Here is a 22,740-nt window from a genome sequence, read left to right as displayed (position 1 = left end):
GATATGCCCTACTATCATAAGGCTTCTCCTTAGGGGGAGAATAGGGAGGAAGGGATTTCAGTTTCAGCTCCAAGAGTTCCTTTACCTGTCCCGGTTACTAAGGGGGGGAGTTGCGAAGAAGGTTGTCAGAAATGTAGGGAGTTGAGAGTGTATCACAAAAAGTGGTGGAGGTAGGTTGATTCTCGTACACAATAGCAATCCAGGCCAGTTCCAACATCTTTTACAACTCCAGATCCAGACACTGCTACTGCTCTCACTGTTGATCCCACTGTTATAGAGGTTCAGCCTTCATCGATAGGTGACCTTGATCTTCCAATTGCTATTCGTAAAGGGAAGCGCCGTTGCACCTCATCTACTGCCCATTGCATCTCCAAGTTCCTTTCCTTTAATTGTCTCTTAGAATCCTATAGATCTTACTTTGCATCTGCTATTCCTATACCCAGAAAAGTGCAAGAAGCTCTTTTGATACTTGAATGGAAGGAAACAATGCAAGTAGAGATGGGTGCTCTTGTCAAGAACAACACATGGGAACTAGTTAACTAGCCTAAAGGGAAGAAACCTGTTGGATGCAGATCGGTGTTTACTGTGAAATATAATGCTGATGGTATTGTAGAGAGGTATAAGGCTAGATTGGTTGCAAAGGGATTCACACAAACTTATGGCATAGACTATATAGAAACCTTTGCACCTGTTGCAAAAATGAACAATATCAAAGTTCTTTTATCCATTGTTGCAAACTTCTCATGGCCACTATTTCAGCTGGATGTTAAGAATGCCTTCCTCAATAGAGACTTGTAAGAGGAAGTATACATGGAGTTACCCCTTGGTTTTTATAGTACAGAAGCAGGAAAGAAAGTTTGTCTTTTGAAGAAGGCCTTGTACGGGCTGAAATAATCCTCGAGAGCTTGGTTTGATAGGTTTAGATTGGCTTTGGACAAATTCGGATACATACAGGCTCAGTCAGATCACACTCTCTTCTTTAAGAAGACAGGTCATTCCTTGACTCTACTTGTAGTCTATGTAGATGACATTGTGATAACAAGAAGTGACACTAGTGAAATTGAAACCCTTAAACAGCACCTTCACAAGGAATTTGAAGTGAAAGACCTAGGAAAGTTACACTATTTCCTAGGAATTGAAGTAGCTCGATCTAAGCATGGCATTTTCATCTTCCAAAGGAAGTATGTTATGGACTTATCGGAAGAAACTGACAAGTCAGGAGTGAAACCTGCTGATACTCCCATTGAGCCTAACCATAAGATAAGTGCAAAAAATGGAGAACTCCTTGAGGACAGGGCTATGTACCAAAGGCTGGTTAGGAAACTTCTTTATCTCTGTTTAACCCGACCAGATATTTCTTATGCCGTCAGTGTTGTCAGTCAATACATGCATTCTCCTATGACCACCCATCTCCTTGCAGTAGAAAGGATTCTTGCCTACTTAAAGAGATGTCCAGGGAGAGGTATACTCTTCAAGAATAATGGTCATGTGAAAATAGAAGTGTATACAGATGTGGATTGGGCTGGATGTGTTGATGATAGGCGGTCCACCTCTGGATATTGTGCATTTGTGGGGGGAAATCTTGTTTCCTGGAGAAGAAAGAAACAAAAGGTTGTTGCTCGCTCCAGTGTAGAAGCGGAATATGATCAATGGCCAATAGTGTTGTAGAAGTGTTATGGTTGAGATCATTGCTTTATGAGTTGGAGGTTGATTATGAGAAGCCTTTGATGCTGTATTGTGATAATCAAGCTGCAATTAATATTGCCCACAACCCAATACAGCATGACAGGACTAAGCATATCGAGGTTGACAGACATTTTATCCAAGAGCGAGTCGCATCTCAAGAAGTATGCCTTCCTTACATTGCCTCAGACATGCAGTTAGTTGATCTCTTCACCAAAGCAGTCACAAAAGGCAAATTGGAGATAGATCTACGCAAGTTGGGCATGACAAATATCTACTCCCAACTTGAGGGGGAGTGAAGAAATAGTTGGTTAGCCACGAGTGTGGGGTTCCATACCCATACTTAGGCTCTAATGTGTGTGGTTTCATACCCACACCTAGTTTCTAATTTCTTTTATTAGTAGTTTCTAATTTCTTTTTAGTAGTTTCTAATTTCTATTAAGTTGGGCCAGCTGGCCTTATTGTTTCTAATTTTTTGTTTATTTCCTATTCTTGTAAGGATCCTAAAAGCTATAAATAAAGGGGTGTATGGGGCGGTAGATCATTCACCACCGAACCCCCTTCTTTCATTTCTCCTCTCTTCACTCTCTCTCTCTCTCTCTCTTCTTCTCTTCAAACCTGTAGTACAGTAAACAGTTCTTCTTCTTCTTTCAAGTATCTCAAATTCAGAGTTAAGGAAGTATTTGGGATCATGAATTTCCTGTGCATCACTACCTATGACAGCAATGTCATCCACATACACAATGAGGAAGGTAACATGAGAAGCTCTCATCTTCACAAATAGAGTGTGATCTGACTTTGACTATGTATAACCAAACTGAATAACTGCAGTCTTGAATCTATCAAACCAAGTACGAGGAGACTGCTTAAGTCCATAAAGAGATTTCTTTAGTTTACACACCTTACCTTGCATCTCCTAACCATACATTCCAGGGGGAAGGGACGTATACACCTCTTTTGTCAAGTCACCATTTAAGAAGGCATTTTTGACATCAAGCTGGTAAAGAGGCGAATCATAATTTACTGCTAAAGACAAGAGAACTCTCACAGATGTCATCTTTGCCACCAGTGAAAAGGTCTCCATATAATCAATCCCATAGACATGAGTATACCTCTTGGCAACAAGGCGGGCCTTATACCTCTCAATCTGTTCATTGGCATGGTACTTTATGGTGTAAACCCATTTACAACCAACAGGCTCCTTCCCAATAGGTAAGTCTACAATATCCCAAGTATTGTTCTTATACGGTGCTTCTATCTTAGTTCTCATAGCATCCCTCCATTCTAGCTTGGATAAGGCTTCTGATACATTCATAGGCTTCTATCTCAGTTCTCATAGCATCACTCCCTCGGGTTCCTACACTTGTGTCTCTTTCTTCAAGGCCCCTTTACCCCTTCTCCTGTTGGATTGTCTTTTCCTGTTAAAGAAGTGTAGTGTTGACCTATACCTCCAAAGGGTGGGAGCTTTTGCTGGGAACCTTCTTGGAAAGAGTTAATACATGGATCTACTTCAAAGAAAAAGACCCAATATTTGTTTGTCTCCTCACTGGTGTATCCTCTGTAAATCTGATGGTGAGTCTGAATATCACTTACTAATTTCTTGTCAATTTGTTAAAGTCATTTGGGAATGATTTACTTCTTCGTTTGGATGCAGCTGGACTCCCCCTTCGAATGTGCAAAGCTTATTTACTTCCATGCCTTACTGTTCAACCAAAAGGGCCAAGATCATGTGGAGATGTGGTAGGGCTGTAGTGTGTTGGACTGTTTGGGAGGAGAGAAATTCAAGGTTATTTTCAAATAAGGAGAGAAGTTTGGAAGTAATCCTGGAGACTATCCACATTAGGGTGATACACTGGTTGAAAACCTTGGAATTGTTTGCAGTGCTCTCAGTTGATGAGATGACTAGAAAGTGGAAGGAGATTGTAGAGTCAGTCTCAATCAAGAAGACCTCAAATTCCTACTGGACACCTCCACCTTGGGTTTACCAAATTGAATTTTGATGGCAGCATCATGGGCAATCCAGGGCCTTCCGGAGTGGGGGGAGTGATAAGAGATGGAAAAGGGAATTTGTTAGCTATGTATTCTGGTCCAATTGGGGTGGGAGATTCCTTGAGGGCTGAGATCCTAGGATATCCTGAAGGGATACAAAGGGCCAAGGAAATGAACATTAAAAAGTTGATTATAGAAGGTGATTCTGAAGTTGTAGTGAATTGGCTAAAAGAGGACAGTTCTATGCTTTGGAAATACAACAATGAAAAGAGGAAGTTCAAGTGGCTCACCAAGGATATTGAAATTCGTTGTACATGGATAGAGAGAAGTGCAAATGCATTAGCAGATGGTCTAGCTAGGCAAGGGGTGAACAAAAACTCTATTTTTTGGGCTGTTTTGTAATTGTTGAAGGAAGGTGTAATCCATCATATGGATGGTCGAACCATGCTGGATGGTTGGGCGAAATTTCAAAAAAAATTTCTTTCACCTTCTGGGAATCGAATTCCCAGTTTTAGAAAAACAGCATTTTTTAAGGATCGTTCTTGCACCGAAACCAGATCAGATTTGAAACCAAAAGATCCACAGATGTAGCTTCCCAAAGTGGTAGTTCACGCCCAAATTGAACCCCAAACCAGCCTCCACTGAAGATGGCGTAGCTTGAGGTGAAGCCGGTTTAGTAACGCAGTTTTCAGCAAAACTGCAATCCAACTGGAAGGGTTGAACAAGGGAGACGAGCACGATTTTTCTTTGTAGTTTTCTTGCAAAATTCAGAGATGGATTTGATCAAAACTACTCCAAGAATTGGAGGTCGAATTGGGGATTCTGGGCGGCAAGAGTAGAGAGAGAGAACTGAGAGAAGAAGATGATCTGGAGCAGTTTGCCCCCTCCCTTTTTATAAGCCTTAAAAGAGCACCACTCCTAATCAAATTAGGAGATTTGTAATCCAAATCCTTATTTGGATCTGGACTCTCTCAATAGATATGTCTTATCCTCTTATGAGAATGGGTGCTCCAAACCCATATCTAAACCCATATTCGCCCATGTCACATGACTACTTAAGCTATCATGTGACATCTTGATTAATCTTATTAATCTTGGGCCTAAGGCCCATTAAGCAAGTGGCTCACGTCCCAAGGTAGTTGCTGGCCCATTTAGGTTTAATTTGTATGACGTGGGACCCCAACAATGACCTTACATAAGTCCACATGGGTTTGGCCTAGCCTTTGTGAAAAGGCCTGGTCGAATACACTACTGAATGTAGTGAACTCCTGAGTCCATCACTATGGGCTCAAAATGGGCCCAACATTTATAATTAAATGATCCCTGAGTCCATCCATCCTATGAAGGTCCAAGGATAATGGACTTAAGCAAGATATAGCCCATCAAGTAATCAGCCCTTAATGGTTTCTTACACTCAACCTCTCAGTCCACAATGATCAAACACTGCCCGACAGGGAAGGACCTCTCCCCTGACTGCAAACATTTTTCTTGAAACATAATATATATATATATATATATATCATATCTGTAGTTATATATATCATATAACTACAGAGCATTTATGTCTTCACTGTCCGTTCTCCTTTCAGATTTGGATGCATTTTCTTAATGCTTTGGGTGCTAAGTGGGTCTTGCCGAGATCAGTTAGGTAACACCTTTGTTGTTGGAAGTTGAAGGGTCTAAGTAAGGGAGGGAAGCTAATGTGGAAGACAATCCCAGCTGCTGTTCTGTGGTCCATTTGGGCTGAAAGGAATAGTAGAATCTTTTGTAATAGGTCTAAGGGTCTTGATGATGTAATTCAGAGAGTTGTGGGCAAGTTGATTTCTTGGATTTCCATGTCTGGGCAATTTAGAGATCTTATCATGCCCGTTTTGTTTAAGTCTTGCTCCTGGTGGAGATTGTAATCTTGCCCGCTTTTCAGACTACCTTCTTGGGTCTGAATTGAAGTTGGCTTTTGTTTCTTTGTGCTGAATAAATTTACATTACCTTTTCCAAAAAAAAAAAAAAATTGCAAAGCAAATCTCAAACACAGTTGAAATTGACTGCCGACAGTTTTGGTTTCCATTAGAGAGAGTGCAATCTTGACCATTTACTTTGTTTGACAAAGGGATTGATCCTATCACTATGATCACCCACTAAAGTGAATTCTCAGACTGCCCCAACATACCCAGGTTTTGATCCCCAATGGATCTCACTGTTTGGCATATCAAAGACAGGCCGATCCGACACTCAGTGTAGTACCATAATCAAGTCTAGGCATTATGTGTAACTTTCCAGTTTTGCCCATCAGTCTCCAAGGTCTAGGGCATAACTGGAAAATGGTCTAGGTTTAGTGCTTCAAACAAACACAGACTACATATGCTTTGGGTCTAACCCTAGCAGTCGAGACAGGCTGCCCCAACTTTTTTTTTTTTGATAAATGAGTGAAATTTTATTAAACCAGCAAATAAGAGTTACATGCAACCCGTGGAAAGGCACGAGATGCAACCTTTCCTTTAAAGCTATTTATAGAATTATAAGTACAAAAGAAATTACACTGAAGCCCAAAATAAAGTATCCCGGGAAACCCCTTGTTTTGCAAGTGAATTAGCCAATGAGTTTGCTGATCTATCACCTGGGAATCCCCTTCAATAATCAGATGCTCTATGCCTAGCTGATTTGCAAGCTGGATTCTTGTACATCGGCCAGTAATTCGACCCTTAAAGAGTCTCCCACACCCGCAGGATTTGAGTACAAAGATATCACGTTACTATCTTTGTTTCTCAGCACTCCTCCTATGCCTGAAGGTCCTGCATTTCCTCGGCTACTTCCATCAAAGTTCAGCTTGATAAACTCCTCCCCTGGTGGCATTCATTCAACCCCATGTCTGTCCTTCCTGGTAGAAGTATTAGCCACTACTAACCAACTTCTCCATAGGTCATCAAAAGAGTATGCATCAAAGATCTTTAGAGTTTTCAGCCACTGAATTGCCCTTGTCAAAATACATTCTTTAACTTCCGAGAAGTTCATTTCTTTTTCACTAAAGATTATGGTGTTCCTTTCTTCCCAAACTGTCCACAACAAAGTTTCTCTTATGCACTTCCACATAATTCTCCCTCTCTTTGTGTGCCATTCAAAAATAGACGAACTAAACAACAAACTAGTATCAGATGGCAAGTTCCACCTACACTCAAATAACGTAAGAATCCAATTCCATAAAGCTGTAGCAAAGGAGCAAGAGATCAGCCAATCAGTAAGTTGGCTGCTCCAACTTCTTTGGCAGCACATCAGTGTTAGCCTTGACAGGATAAACTCCCCAAGTCTATCCAACGGTGAGAACATTCTAAACTAATACGAGTCTCATAAGTGTCCAGTTTAAGGGGTAATTACACAGAAACACACCAATGATAATATGAAACAATTATGTACTTTTATTCATTTATAATAAATGTATCTGTACATCAATCTGAATGGAGCTAAGTGCATACATTGTTTAACAATTGTTTCATGGTTAGGGGTTTATAGGGTAATAGGGAGTTAAGATTCTTTAGCTCTCTACCTTGTAACTCTGATTTTCCTAATTATTAAAAAAATTCATTGTTATTGATAAAAAAAAAGTAGGAAGGGGACAACAAACTGTAAGAAAGGTGTTTGGAAATGCAGTGAGTAGTACATTTCCTTTTTCCTTTTCTTACAACAATGGGTAGGTCAAGGTCTGGGAATGAAGGTACTAGTTGTGGTTCTATAGGACCTGTCCTCTCTTCAGTGATTGGAAGTTCTAGAGGCTCACTTGGAGATGGAGGAACAAACTATCCATGCTAGTGTACCCTAGAAAAATGCACTTAGTTCTGGAAAGAGAACACTGAAGGGAGACTTGAACCCCAAAACTTGGAAAGGCATACGGTTAATAAGATACGTAGCTGTCATCACTACATCACCCCAAAACCTTACAGGGACATGGGAGGCCAAAATGATGCTTCTAGCAACTTCCACAATGTGTCGATTCTTTCTCTTTGCTACCCCATTTTGTTTTAGAGTGCGGGCACAAGAGCTTTGGTGAATAACTCCAAACTTCTCAAAATACGAGGCAAGATCCTTCTCAAAATATTCCTTAGCATTGTCTGATTGGAATATTTTGATTTGGGTGTCAAACTAGTAAGCACAAATTCATGAAATTGTTGAACTAAATGTAGTGAGAGAAATCATCAATGAACAAATTAAAATATTTATAGACTCCCATGTAAGGTAAATGGTAAGATTCCCATACATCAGAGTGAGCAATGTTAAAAGGAAAAATGGATATTTAATTATTTGTTGGATAAGAGTTTCTATAATGTTTTGAAAACTCAGAGGACTTGCAATGTAGACTCGACAGACTGACTCCTTAGCGCAAGGTGCAGGGGCCAATTTGCGCTCAAGGCACAAGGCGAGACACATGCCTTTTTGAAGCATGGCACAAAAATATAAAAAAAATAAAAAAGTCAGAAAATTAAAAAAAAGCCAAGAAAATTCAAAAAATGCAAAAAAATATTAAACATAATATTAATAAAAAATATAAACTTAAATTTTAAAATAATGTTTTAAAAAACCTATTATTTAAAATTAAAATATATAAACAAAACATGTAAAGTGTATTCAAATGAAAATTTAAAAATAAAATCATACATATAAAACATTTTCAAGCATGTAAAATCCATAATCTCTTTTTTTCCTTAATTGCATTACTTCAAGTAGATAATGTGATGTAAAACATATAACATTCATGATTCTACAAGCCATCTTTGTGCCACGCTCCTCAAGGCAAGCCCAAACAAGTCCATGTTAGGATCTTAAATTCTTAACTTTCACACAAGAAATAACAATTTTATAATTTTAATTGCCTTTTAAGAAGATATTTTGTTAAGATGAATGAATGAACATTAGCAAATAGGGGGTTCTCGGAGCTTTGGTGAGTGAGCAAAGCGAGGGGCGTGCTTGGGGGTCTGGGGGCGAAGCCCTTGGTCTAGTTGCTAGGTTCAAAAAAAGGAAAAAGATGTAAAATTTTCAAAAGGTGCACGCCTAGGCTAAGGCACAAGGCGCATTAGGCGCACCAAGCATGCACCTTTTGAAAGTGTTGTGCCTAGGACCTAGGCGCGCCTACCTTAAAATGCGCCTCACTTGTATGCCTAGGTACACCTCAGGCATGCCTTTTAAATCACTATAAATTACTAACTGAAAGTAGGTTGGTATGTAGTGAATAAATGGAAGCACTAGTCATGTGGTTAGAAGCACCAAAATCTATTATCCTGGGGATCCTACGATTATTTGAGATAGAGGCATGATTCACAATACTAGGAATACCTGAGTGAGTATAGGTAGAGGTGGAACTGTTACTAGGTGGAGTGGAAGCTAAAGTAGACTCCAGATGATTGATGATGCAGCTATATTTCTCATATTCAGCCTTGGAGGTTGCAAGATGTTCCTCTATAGACTTCTCATCACATTGCCTCTTCTCACCATCAGAGGAGGTGTCTACATTGCCTTACCTCCTTTCCCATTCTCGCTCTTTTTGACATTGTTATTATTATTCTTGAATTTGAGGGATAGGAGCTTTGGATGTAACTTCTGACATGTATCTTTTGTGTGCTTTGGCTTCTTGAAGTATTCACACACAACCTCCTTTCTCTCGGTACCATCCTTCTGCTTCGTCCCAGTGGCAAAGATGAGCTTAGTCCGGATTCTTCTATCACTAGTAGCTACATACTCTAGGCTACTATTCCAACTTGATGTGAAAAATTCTTTTCTTATTGGGGACTTGCAAGAGGAGATGTACATGGATCTTCCAGCTGGATTTTACAATGATGTGGATAAAGGAAAGGTATGTGGATTGAAGAAGTTTTTATATGGTTTGGAACAATCACCCAGAGCTTGGTTTGACAGGTTTAGAAGTGCATTGGTTGTTGAAGAAATAGTTACTAAGTCACGAGTGTGGGGTTCCATACCCACACTCAGGCTCGTAGGTCCATACTCACACCTAGTTATTTCCTAGTTGTTTTATTTTTCTTTTACGATTGGGTCGGCTGGCCTTATTATGTTTATCTATATTATTTTTGTTTTACTAGGATTAGGACTTTGTTTTGTCTTACTAAGATTAGGACTTTATGTATTTCTATCCTATTCTTGTAAGGAACCAAAGCCTATAAATAATAAAGAATATGGGGTGGTAGATACCATCATCCGAACCCCCTCTTTCTCTTCCTCCTCTCTTCTTTCACTCTTCTTTCCTCTCTCTCTCTCTCTCTTCGAACCTGTGTATCTCTTCGAACCTGTGACCTCAACTTTTGGGAGTTGAGAGTGTATCACAAAAAGTGGTGGAGGTAGGTTGATTCTCGTACACAGTAGCAATCCAGGCCAGTTTCAACATCTTTTACAGCTCCAAATCCAGACACTACTACTGCTCTCACTGTTGATCCCACTGTTATAGAGGTTCAACCTTCATCGATAGATGACCTTGATCTTCCAATTGCTATTCGTAAAGGGAAGCGCCGTTGCACCTCATCCACTGCCCATTGCATCTCCAAGTTCCTTTCCTTTAATTGTCTCTTAGAATCCTATAGATCTTATTTTGCATCTATTTCTGCTATTCCTATACCCAGAAAAGTGCAAGAAGCTCTTTTGATACTTGAATGGAAAGAAACAATGCAAGTAGAGATGGGTGCTCTTGTCAAGAACAACACATGGGAACTAGTTAACTAGCCTAAAGGGAAGAAACCTGTTGGATGCAGATCGGTGTTTACTGTGAAATATAATGCTGATGGTACTGTAGAGAGGTATAAGGCTAGATTGGTTGCAAAGGAATTCACACAAACTTATGGCATAGACTATACAGAAACCTTTGTACCTGTTGCAAAAATGAACACTATCAAAGTTCTTCTATCCATTGTTGCAAACTTCTCATGGCCACTATTTTAGCTGGATGTTAAGAATGCCTTCCTCAATAGAGACTTGTAAGAGGAAGTATACATGGAGTTACCCCTTGGTTTTTATAGTACAGAAGCAAGAAAGAAAGTTTGCCTTTTGAAGAAAGCCTTGTACGGGTTGAAACAATCCCCGAGAGCTTGGTTTGATAGGTTTAGATTGGCTTTGGACAAATTCGGATACATACAGGCTCAGTCAGATCACACTCTCTTCTTTAAGAAGACAGGTCATTCCTTGACTCTACTTGTAGTCTATGTAGATGACATTGTGATAATAGGAAGTGAGACTAGTGAAATTGAAACCCTTGAACAGTACCCTCACATGGAATTTGAAGTGAAAGACCTAGGAAAGTTACACTATTTCCTAGGAATTGAGGTAGCTTGATCTAAGTATGGCATTTTCATCTTCCAAAGGAAGTATGTTCTGGACTTATTGGAAGAAACTGGCAAGTTAGGAGTGAAACCTGCTGATACTCCCATTAAGCCTAACCATAAGATAAGTGCAAAAAGTGGAGAACTCCTTGAGGACAGGGCTATGTACCAAATGTTGGTTAGGAAACTTCTTTATCTCTGCCTAACTCGACTAGATATTTCTTATGTTGTTAGTGTTGTCAGTCAATCCTTGCATTCTCCCAGGACCATCCACCTCCTTGCAGTAGAAAAGATTCTTGCCTACTTAAAGTGATGTCCTGGAAGAGGTATACTCATCAAGAATAATGGTCATATGAAATTGGAAGTGTATGCAGATGCGGATTGGGCTGGATGTGTTGATGACAGGAGATCTACCTCTAGATATTGTGCATTTGTGGGGGGGAAACCTTGTTTCTTGGAGAAGCAAGAAACAAAGTGTTGTTGCCCGCTCCAGTGCAGAAGCAGAATACAAATACATGGCCAATGGTGTTGCCGAAGTATTATGGCTGAAATCCTTGCCATAGTTGTCAAGGTGTCGCCTAGGCGACTAGGCACCCTTAGCTGGATGCCTCGCCCAAACATCTTGACTTTTAGCAACTAGGCACCCTTCTAGGCGACTAGGTGCCCGCCTAGGCGACAATGGACAAGGCGGGCGCCTTTTATAATATCATTTATATTGTTGTATTTTATTAATGTATGTGTTAGTGCATTTTATTATATGCTATATATATCAATTAAATAAAATAGAATAATAAAGTTCTTTTTTTCTATTCCCTCTCTAATTAAATAAAATAGAAACTCAATCCTTGTTTTTTTTTTTCTATTTTACTTTCCATCTTGAATATTTATCATATAAAGTTAATAACCTTCTTTAGCTGCTAATTAATATGAATTTGCACTATTAAATACTTATTATAGTAGTATTATTTTTTAAAATAATGAAATTAATATATGTAAAAGATTTTTATCTTTTAGATGTGATGATTTGCCACATTTTTAGAGGAAATTTAATGTTCTTAATAAAGAGAATTGCTATTTTTCAATTAACATACATGCTGAATGGTATATAAAACTAGGAAACTAGCCAAAAGTCTGTTTTTCATATTATAAATTTTTTATCGCCTAGGCGAATAGGTGACTAGGCGCCCTAGTGTCGCCCAGAATCGCCTAGACGCCTTGAAAACTATGATCCTTGCTTAATGAGTTGGAGATTGATTATGAGAAGCCTCTGATGTTATATTGTGATAACCAAGCTGCAATTAATATTACCCACAACCCAATACAGCATGACAGGACTAAGCATATCGAGGTTGACAGACATTTTATCCGAGAGCGAGTTGCATCTCAAGAAGTATGCCTTCCTTACATTGCCTCAGAGATGCAGTTAGTTGATCTCTTCACCAAAACAGTCACAAAAATCAAGTTGGAGACAGATTTACGCAAGTTGGGCATGACAAATATCTACTCCCAACTTGAGGGGGAGTGAAGAAATAGTTACTAAGTTATGAGTGTGGGGTTTAGGGTTTTAGGGTTTTAGGGTTTAGGGTTTAGGGTTTAGGGTTTAGGGTTTAGGGTTTAGGGCTGATGGGTCCATACCCACACCTAGTTATTTCCTAGTTGTTTTATTTTTCTTTTAAGTTGGGCCGACTGGCTTTTTTATATTTATCCATATTATTTTTGTCTTACTAGTATTAGGACTTTATTCTGTCTTTCTAGGATTAGGACTTTATGTATTTCTATCCTATTCTTGTAAGGAATCAAAGCCTATAAATAATAAAGAACATGGAGCAGCAGATATCATCATTCGAACCCCTTCTTTCTCTTCCTCCTCTCTTCTTTCACTCTTCTTTCCTCTCTCTCTCTCTCTCTTTCTCTTTCTCTTCGAACTTCTAGTTCATCCAGGTGTTGTAATTGGTTATACTCAAACTCAATCTGATCATACTCTTTTTGTGAAAAGGAGGGCTCACTGGTATCAGTTTTGATAGTGCATGTGGATGAGATTGTAGTCACAAGAAGTGATTTGAGTGAGATTGACACCTTGAAGAAGAACCTGCACATAGAGTTTGAGATTAAGGATCTTGAGGAGCTGAACTACTTTCTGGGCATTGAGGTGGCAAGGTCCAAGCATATGGGATCTTCATCCTACGGAATAAGTATGTTTTGGATCTACTACAGGAGATCGGAAAACTTGGGGCTAGGGATGGATTCGAGCCGAATACTACCAGGCTCGAGCTTGGCTCAAGACTGTTCTACAAGTTTCTAGCTTGAGCTCGAGCTCGAGCTCGACTTGAGTCTAAATTTCATAAGGTCAAGCTCAGCTTGGCTCGAGCTCGATTTTGAGAAAAAATATTTTATAAAAATAAAAAATTATATATAAAAATATTTTTTATTTGATATTTAAAAAATTAAGAATTATAATAATTAATAATTATAATATGTTTATTGTATATATTATTTTGTATAAATTTATTATATATATATATATTCGAGCTCGGCTTGTTTAATAATCGAGTCAATGAATTGGGACACCTATTTATTATATATATTCGTGAAAAGCTTGGCTCGTTGCCACCCCTACTTGGGGCAAGGACAACTGATACACCTATTGATCAGAACCACAAGATAAATGCTTTAGAGGGTGAACTAATGAAGGATGTTGGAAGGTGTCAGAGATCAGTGGGCTGGTTACTATATTTATGTATGACATGACGAGACGTCTCTTATGCAGTGAGCGTGGTGTGTCAGTACTTGCATGCCCCACGAGTTCAACATTGGGAGGCTATTGATAGGATACTTCCCTATTTGAAGGGACACCCAGGTAGAGGCATACTGTTTGCTGACCATGGACAGTTGAAGAAGTTAGAGGCTTACACAGATGCTGATTGGGCAGGGTGCCTAGATGACAACAGTTGTGGCACACGGTGTTTGAAAACTCCTTTGGGTTTGTTCTTATTTGGGGAGATCGGAGTTGAGGCCGAAAAACCTATGATGCTATACTATGACAATCAAGTAGCAATTAACATTGCCTACAACCTAGTTCAACATGATAGGACGAAGCATATAGAAGTGAATACACTTTATAAGGGAAAGGGTAACATCCGGAGAAGTTTGCTTACCATATGTTGCATCTGACTTGCAGCTTTCTGATGTTCTTACAAAAGGTGTTGCAAGAAACAAGCTAGAGCATGATCTACGCAAGTTGGGAATGTGTGACATCTATTCCCAACTTGAGGGGGGAGTGTTGAGTTTTGGACTGATATCACTTAAGGCCCATTAGTTTATGTTTAAGTTAAGAGTGTTTATTTAGATTTTACAAGTAGCCGACTTACAAAGGGCATACTTGTCTTTGTGCTCAGTTTTTATTTGTGAGTTTAGAAATAAGCTAATGAAAGGCGGCCAGACCTAATTTTGGCTTCTCCCATTCTCTTCATTTTCTCTCCTCTTTTCTTCTCTGCATAAATCTTTTCTTCTCTTTCTTTTCCTCTTTCTTACACAGGTTTTATATCAAAACAGATATTCTAAACTTTTCTACTGGGTTGCAGAGGTGCTTTGGATTAAGAAGTTACTAGGAAAGCTGGGGGTTAATGTTGACAGCCCAATACCTCTCTACTAAGACAACAAGGCAGCTATAAACATTACTTCTAATCCTGTTCTCCATGACAGGATAAAACATATAGAGGTGGACAAACACTTTATAAGGGAAAAGCTGTAGAAGGGTGAAATGTGCACCTACCCCCTATGTCAATTCAAAAGAACAACTTACTGATGTGCTTACGAAGGGGACTTCCATCTCTATGGCATAATGAGTTGTGTGACAAGTTGGGCATGATTAACTTATGTAGCCCCAACTTGAGGGAGAGTGTTGTCAGTCCTTTATTAGTCTTATTTTTCCTCTGTTTAATATTAGTTAGTGCCAGAAGGGTATATTTGTAATTCTCATTTTTATCATGTTTGCTGTCACATACCTATAAATACTAATGGGGTCACCACCTGCCCTGTTTTTTTGGCTCTCCAATCTTTTTTAGATGAATGATAATAAATTTATTAATTCAAAAGCAGATTTAGAGTGAGTTCATACAACATCCCAAGGAGAGGCGCGAGCTGCAGCCCCTCCTTGAATCTTACAAGTAAACTAGGAAAGAAAAGCAAGAATCACAACTGAGCCCAAAACAATTCTTCCCTATTTACCCCTTGCTTAGCTAACACATCTGACAAAGTATTTGCTGATCTCCCCACCCACTGTACAGTGACCAACATATTCCTTGTCAACCAACTAAATTTCTTCATTTCATTCTTGTAACGCCACATAGCCTCTTTAGGATTTTTCAACCAACCCACCACCACTTTGGAATCCCCCTCAATTGTTAGGTGTTGTACCCCCATCTGGTTTGCAAATTGCACCCCTTGTACAACAGCTAAAAGTTCTGCCCTAATGGAGTCCCCAATTCCCAAGGGACCTGATTAGAGCAACAAAATCTCTCCCTTCTCATTTCTCAAAGCACCCCCATTCCGGATAATCCTGAATTACCCATGCTACTTCCATCAAAGTTCAACTTCAGTGAGTCTTCGGATGGAGGAGACCAACTTGTAGTTGATTTGTCCTTTAGAGATGAACACCTCGCTACTGTTGACCAATTTCTCCAAAGGTCATTAAAGGAGAATTGATGAAAGATTTCCAAGGTCTTGAGCCAAGGTATTGCCCTATTTAACACACAGTCTTTCAATTCCTGACTGCTCCTTTCCTTTTCTTGAAAAATTCTAATATTCCTTTCTTCCCAAAGAGTCCAAATCAAGGCAGCACGAGCACATCTCCACATAATTCTCCCTATTGTTGTAGGCCAATAAAAGGTAGAATGGTTGAAGAGCATGTGAACTTCTGCTGGTAGACTCCAACTTCTCCTAAACAACGAAAGTAGCCAAGCCCAAAGGTCTGCAGAAAAGGGACAAGATATTAATAGGTGGTAACAATCCTCACCGTGATCTCTACAGATGATACACCAATTAGGAGAAATACAGAGGAAAGGTCTTCTCTTTTGTAGGTTATCTAGAGTGTTTACTTTCCCATGGAATGCTTCCCAACAAAGCGCCATAATTTTTTGGGGAACTGGCCTACACCAAATTTCTTTTGACGGAAAGGGTTGGTGAGTAGAAAGTTGAGAGATGGAATTGAAGGAAGAAGCACAAGTGAAGGTTCCATTGGGTCTTGGAGTCCATACCCTCTTATCTGGCTTGTTGATCCAAACAAACCTGATTAAGACAACCAAGCAGTACAGAAAGAGATTCAATTTTATCATCCCTAAGTCCTCTACGAAACCCAAAATCTCAAGTGGGATCTAAGGGTGTTCCCAAAGGTGAGACAAATTTTGAGACCACATCTTTTTTGTACAAAGAAACAGAAAATAGCAAAGGGAACAGATCCTTTAAAGGTGTGTCTCCTACCCAAATATCCTCCCAAAAATGAACAGTGTTGCCAGAACAAACTTCATACCCGATAAAATTGAGGAATTGAGGAAGGGTGTTGTGAATGGCCTTCCAAGGTGCTGCTAGGTTAGCTTGCCTTGATACACCAGCATCCCATCCATTCTCTGACCTCCCATGAATTGAGGAAGTCTCTCCAATCTTTTTCCTCTCTTCTTCTCATTCTCTCTTCCCTTCTCCCCTCTTCCTATTCTATTCTTCTACTGAATCTAAGTGAAAACAGAACTTACGGAAGGAGCATAACATTAGGATGTTTGACAATGTGTAACACTCTCTTTGGAGGCCATCATGGGTAAGATTGAGCAGACTTTGATGGGGTGGGCAAGTTGCTATAGGAGCTTGCAGCATCTAATGTTTTTCTTTTCCATGTAGAGTTACTTGTACATGTTAGGATCCTGTTAAAATATCACCCTGACAGTTCTGCCGGACTCATTTCTTTGATTTATACAGACATATTGAGTCACACATCCACAGCCTTTTGCTTGTCCGTGACTTAGATGGTAGAGAGACAGAGAGTCCTTAGGGCTTTGAAGCAAAATGCTGATTTAGCAGTCTAAAAATCAGTTTGTATGTTGGAATCATTTTCCTGTCAAATAGAGGAGGTTAGAAATGGATGTCTGTTTTGCAACATTTGGACTTCTGGAACATTATCTATTCAAAATTTGGATTTCTTGAACATTATCAAACATAACCTGGATCTGCAGGAGAAGCACCAGGGAAAGCGGCAGTTTTTCAGATATGTGGTGATACTAGTCGCTGTGATGTTATGCACATTATTCATTCTGGAATTCCTCCAATTCTGCAGTCACTTCTTGAGGATTCAACAACCATAAAGGTTTGGTAATTTTTTATTCTATATTCATTTTTTGTTCTATGTAAATTGTTCCATTCCTTCATAATTTTATTTATTAATAATAATGTTTGGTAAATGTGAAGGTTGGAGTTTGCATAGCTGGTGATGCTACTAAGGTTTTGAAGGATTACAGTGTATCTGTTAAAGCTTTGGAAGACTTGTCCGATCTTGCAAATCTGAAGCTTGGTGGAATCCCTAAGAAGTGGAGTCTTCGTTCTCTGACTGAAATGGTTACTTGCAAACATGTAATGTTGTGGCTTTTGTTTCTATAACATTTTTCTGATCCAAGGGCTGAGACGGATTTGGATGATTAATTGTCAACTAATTCTGATACTAATGTTTTTTTCTGGTTTCTTTTGTGAAGTGACATTGGCTTTGTGCTTACTACACGCTTGTACCTTATATACTTTTGCATAGGTCTTGTGATCTTTTATCATCTATATGCTTGCCAATTAATCCTCAAACCCCTCCTCTCTGTTGGTGTTCCATGTGAAGGCTAATGTCTCATACCTTCCATGAGTAGGGTTTTCAACTAGGATGTCATACATGTGAGTGTTAGCTAAAGGGAATACCAAATTGGTCTCTTATGTTAATGTATACAAACATCTGCTGAACAGAAATGACAAGTATAGAAAGGTGAAGTATAGAATTTCCTTGAACAAAAAACCTTGTACAACTAGGAGCTGTAGACAGGGAATATTATAAAAGGTTGTGAAACTACCTTCCATTTACCAATCTCTTTTCTACTTGTTTTTGGAATTTGGAAATTTTCTTTCTCTATTTGGGTTTGGGTAAAACTGTCTCAGTTCTCTATTTCAAGCATCCTTATTCTCCCTGCCTTGGAAAAGAGACAAAATATTGTAGACGTGTACTACAGCTGTATACCTATGGACCATACGGGAGGAAAAATGCAAGAATATTCAAAGACAAAATCAATATAGGGAATCCCTAATAGAAAACATTCTTGTGAAGGTGGTATATTGGGTAAAAGTATTGCCATTACTTGCATCTCACTCTTCAAATGACCCCTTTAGAAGATTGTGGTCTCATTCTCTTGGGTAAGGACCTATACGGTTCCACCTCCAATCCTTGACTATACCAGCTTGAACTTTGATGGATGCAATCTTGGTAATTTGAGTTTGTTGGGGATTGGGGGAGTTTTGAAGAGTTATTACAGTATAATTTTAGTTATGTTTTCACTTATCAAAAAATTTTAGTTATGTTTTCTACGCCTATGGGGTGGGGTGGGATTCTAAAGGGTTGAACCATTGGCAGTGCTACAGGGATTAAGATTGGGTTACATCCATTTGGACTCAAAGATTAGCTAACAGCATGGTTGATGCTTTGGCAAGGCAAGGAGTAAGCCAAAGTTATTTTAGGGGACTATCCCCTAGAGGAAGTTTTTTTTTTTAATTTTTTATTTATAGGTAATGATCAAGAGAATATAAAAAGAAGCAAAGGAAGAAGGTAGGGAAGAGAAGAAAAAAGGGAAGACAAGCAAGGAGAAGTTGAACTACTCTCCTCACTGTCGGCCCAGCTTGTATTAACATTTTATTGGTTGTTGAAATGACAATAATGACCCTAGATAAGTTACAACACATATAAGAGAGAAAAAAAAACAAGAGAAAACAAGTACGCCCTTGTCAACTAATTTTAACAATTCTAACACTCCCCCTGGAGCATATATATCATAAAGTTCTAGCTTGTTACAAATATAATCGATCCTTGAGCGACCCAAACTTTCAACAAAAATATCAGCTACTTGGTCTTTAGATTTAACATAGGAAGTAACAATATCTCCACTTGTTACTTTCTCACAAAATGGTAATCAACTTCAGCAAACTAGCTTATAGGTAGGATGGGCCATTGCCCTGTATTTAGGTTCAACACTACTCCTAGCAACCAAATTCTGCTTCTTGCTCTTCCAAGTGACAAGTTTTCCGCACAATAAGGTACAATAACCTGTAGTAGACTTCCTGTCCATTGGAGACCTTGTCCAATATGCATCTGAATACCCTATTAGAGCATATCTCCTCCTTTCTTATATAACAGCCCCCAACCAGGAGCACCCTTTAGATTTTTCAACACTCTCATAGTAAGATAAATCAGCTTGCCTACCAATCTTCGGTATCTTGTGGAGTCTTCTAATGGCTCCCCTTGATTATTAGTTATCTTCACATTGGGATCAATAAGAATTTCAATTGGCTTGGATCCTAACAACCCAGTTTCATCCAACATGTCCAAAACATACTTTCGCTGGGACAAAGAGATTCCCCACTTCGATTGGACTACTTCAATTCCATGAAGGTACTTCAAGGTTCCTAGACCTTTAGTTTGAAAGTGCTGCTGTGGGAATTGTTTTAATTCATTGTTGATGAGAACAATATCATCAATATACATGCTAGAATGATTTTCTCAGATGAAGAGTCCTTGATAAACACAGAATGATCAACACTGCATTGTTTCAAGACAACATCTTTTACTGTGCTACTAAAACAACCAAATCATGCTCGTGGTGACTGCTTTAGCCCATAGATAGCCTTCTTCAATTAACACACCTTCCCTAACTCCCCTTGAGCATCATACCCAGGAGGTTGCTCCATATACACATCCTCTTAAAGATGAACATGGAGGAAAGAATTTTTGACATCAAGTTAAAATAAGGGCAATCAAAATAGGCAGCTAAAGAGATGAGCACTTGTACAGAACCTATTTTATCCATAGGAGAGAAGGTTTCTGAATAGTCCACATCATAGGTCTGAGTATACACCCCTTAGCAACAAGTTGAGCTTTGAACCATTCAATATTGCCATCTTGATGATGTAAGGAAGTAAGATCTCAAGTATTATTGGACTGAAGAGCATGAAATTCTTCATCCATTGCCTTCTTCTAGTTAGGAGATGAGAGAGCTTCCTGTATAGAACACGATAGGGAAACAAAGGATAAAAAGGGAAGTAAACCGTTAGTGTGAAGGGGATATGTGAGCAATGGAGACATACCAAGAAAGGAGGTGATCTATGCAAAGACATTTACCCTTACGAAGAGAAATAGGAAGATCAAGATCCGAGGGTGGTGGATCTGTCAATGACAAAGATTTTGGTGGCAGGTCAGGGCTAGAGTTGGATCAATTGCTGGTGATGATTTTGGTTTCTGATCACGTCTAGAGTACACTCTGTGAATAGATGGCCGAATAGGCTCCTCCATAGTAGGTAAAGGAATAAAGACATCACTAGGATTAGAGGAAAGAGGAATAGAAGGAAAAGGTTCATGTCTAGAGAAATAGGGTAAACTCTCAAAGATGGTAACATCTGAAGCAACAAAAGCTTTCGAAGAACAGGATAATAGCACTTGTAACCTTTTTGAATACAAGAGTAACCAAGGAAAACTAGTGTTTTAAAAGTGCAAGGGGCAATTTGTGCTTGAGGCGCAAGGTGTAAGGCGAGGTGTGTGTGTGTGTTTGAAGCAACGTGCAAAAATAAAAAAAAAGTTAGAAAATTCAAAAAATAAAAAAACATTAAACATAATATTAATAAAAACTATCAACTTAAATTTTAAAATAAATGTTTTAAAAAACCTATTCTCTAAAATTAGAATAATAAGAATACCATGTAAAACATATTCAAATGAAAATTTAAAAATAAAATCAAACATATAAAGCATTTTCTAGCATGTAAAACCCACAATCTCTTTTTTTCCTCAATTACATTACTTCAAGTAGCTAATGTGATGTGAAACATATTGCATTTCTGATTCTATGAGCCGCCTTTTTAGCACGCCCCCGGCCTAGCTGCTAGGTTAAAAAAAAAGCAAAAAGTGTGAAATTTTCAAAAGGCACATGCTTGGGTTAAGGCACAAGGCGCACACCCATGCATCTTTTGAAAGGGCTACGCCTAGTACCTTGGTGAGGTGCATACCCTAAAATGCGCCTCACCTGTGCGCCCAGGCGCACCTTTTAAATCATTGAGAAAAACACATTTGATAGCTTTGGAGTGAACTTTATCATATCTTGGATCCAATTTGTGAACAAAACACAAACAACCAAACACATAAGGAGGAAGTAGAAGGAAACAAGATAGAGAACGGTGACTCTAACAAGGCCTGAGCAATTTCAATCATATGATTCTATGAGAAATTTCAATCAATCCATTTGAATTGCATCACTTTTATGAACATATTCTTTGGTATTATCAGAACGAAATACTTTAATGTATACACCAAACTTCTTCCTCATCTCAACATGAAAAGATAAAAAAAATAGAGAACAATTCTGAATGATCCATCATTAAGTAAATCCAAGTCATTCTTGAATAGTCATCAATAAATGTTACAAAATATCTAAATCCATTATAAGATGGCACACAATTAGGACTCCAAACATCTGAGTGGACTAAAGAAAAAGGACTTAGGACTCCATTATCTTCTCTGGGAACAAAAGACACTCTATGATGTTTGCTTAATTTACATGAGTCACAATCCAATTGAGTTACAAACTCCAAAGTAGGGACTAGCTTTTTCAAAACATGTTGAGAACCATGGTTTTCCAGGATGACAAAGATGGCAATGCCATTGATGTGGTGTGAGAGAGGAATGAAGAGCCTTCTGAGGACCATGGTTTTCCAGGTAGTACAATCCTCCAACTTCGTCGTCTTCCCCGTCTTGAGATCTTGAAAGACACAATATGAATTACTAAACAATGAAGGGCTTGAGTAAGCTTAATTAAAAACAAGAGACCAAAGGGAAACTTGGGAACATAAAAAACAGAGCATAAACTAAGGTCATAACCAAGAGACACATTAGCGGTACTAGTAATAGCGGAAGAAGAGCCATCAACTAAAGTAACAATTTGGGATGTAGAAGGAGGTGGCAAAGATACAAAAATATCTGAGGAGCCAGTCATTTGGTTTGAGGCTCTAGAATCAATTACTTGGAGTGAAGGTGTAGAATTAGAAACAAGGCAAGCAACACTTGACTTCACAAGTGTAGCGGTGGTAGAACTGGAAGAAGCAAACTGGTGAAGCTTTTCATACTCTTCAAGTGAGGTAGAGATTGTCTTTATCTTACCAATATTAGAAGCAGGAGAGCATCTTCAGTCACACTAAGACTCCGGTTAGCCTAGGATGATGGAGGGCCCTAAAGATCATAACAAAAGTTGACTGTGTGACCTTCTCGTCCACAACGTGAGCACTCATGAGCTCAGCTTTGGCCACCACCACTATGACCACCATCACCTCTTGCACCTCCATCCTCTCTACCACCTCTACGTCCACCCCTGGGCCCATGGCCAAAACCCTCACACTTCCTCCCCCTCTTCCACACTTACCTCTACCAATAAAACCTCCTCTGGAAACTACCGTGGCTGATCTCTTTGAAGGTGGGGCATGATTACTATGT

The 22,740-nt window shown here is 39.0% G+C and overlaps 1 protein-coding gene across 3 annotated transcripts in view; it reads left to right on the top strand.

Annotated features, from left to right (window-relative positions):
• WRNEXO (Werner syndrome-like exonuclease) overlaps window positions 1-22,740 on the top strand; it is a 74,647-nt gene that overhangs the window by 26,122 nt on the left and 25,785 nt on the right. For 2 of the 3 annotated variants that reach the window (XM_010275774.3, XM_010275773.3), the window contains 2 exons: window positions 17,201-17,331; window positions 17,433-17,594. In XM_010275774.3, the coding sequence (XP_010274076.1) occupies window positions 17,201-17,331; window positions 17,433-17,594 (293 nt within the window). The remainder of the gene's footprint in view (window positions 1-17,200; window positions 17,332-17,432; window positions 17,595-22,740) is intronic. The other variant, XR_737271.3, reaches the window with a different exon arrangement.

The sequence above is a fragment of the Nelumbo nucifera genome, chromosome 3, assembly GCF_055504915.1.
Source record: "Nelumbo nucifera cultivar China Antique chromosome 3, China Antique-T2T, whole genome shotgun sequence".
NCBI lineage: Eukaryota > Viridiplantae > Streptophyta > Magnoliopsida > Proteales > Nelumbonaceae > Nelumbo > Nelumbo nucifera.
This window is presented reverse-complemented; position numbering and strand designations above follow the sequence as displayed.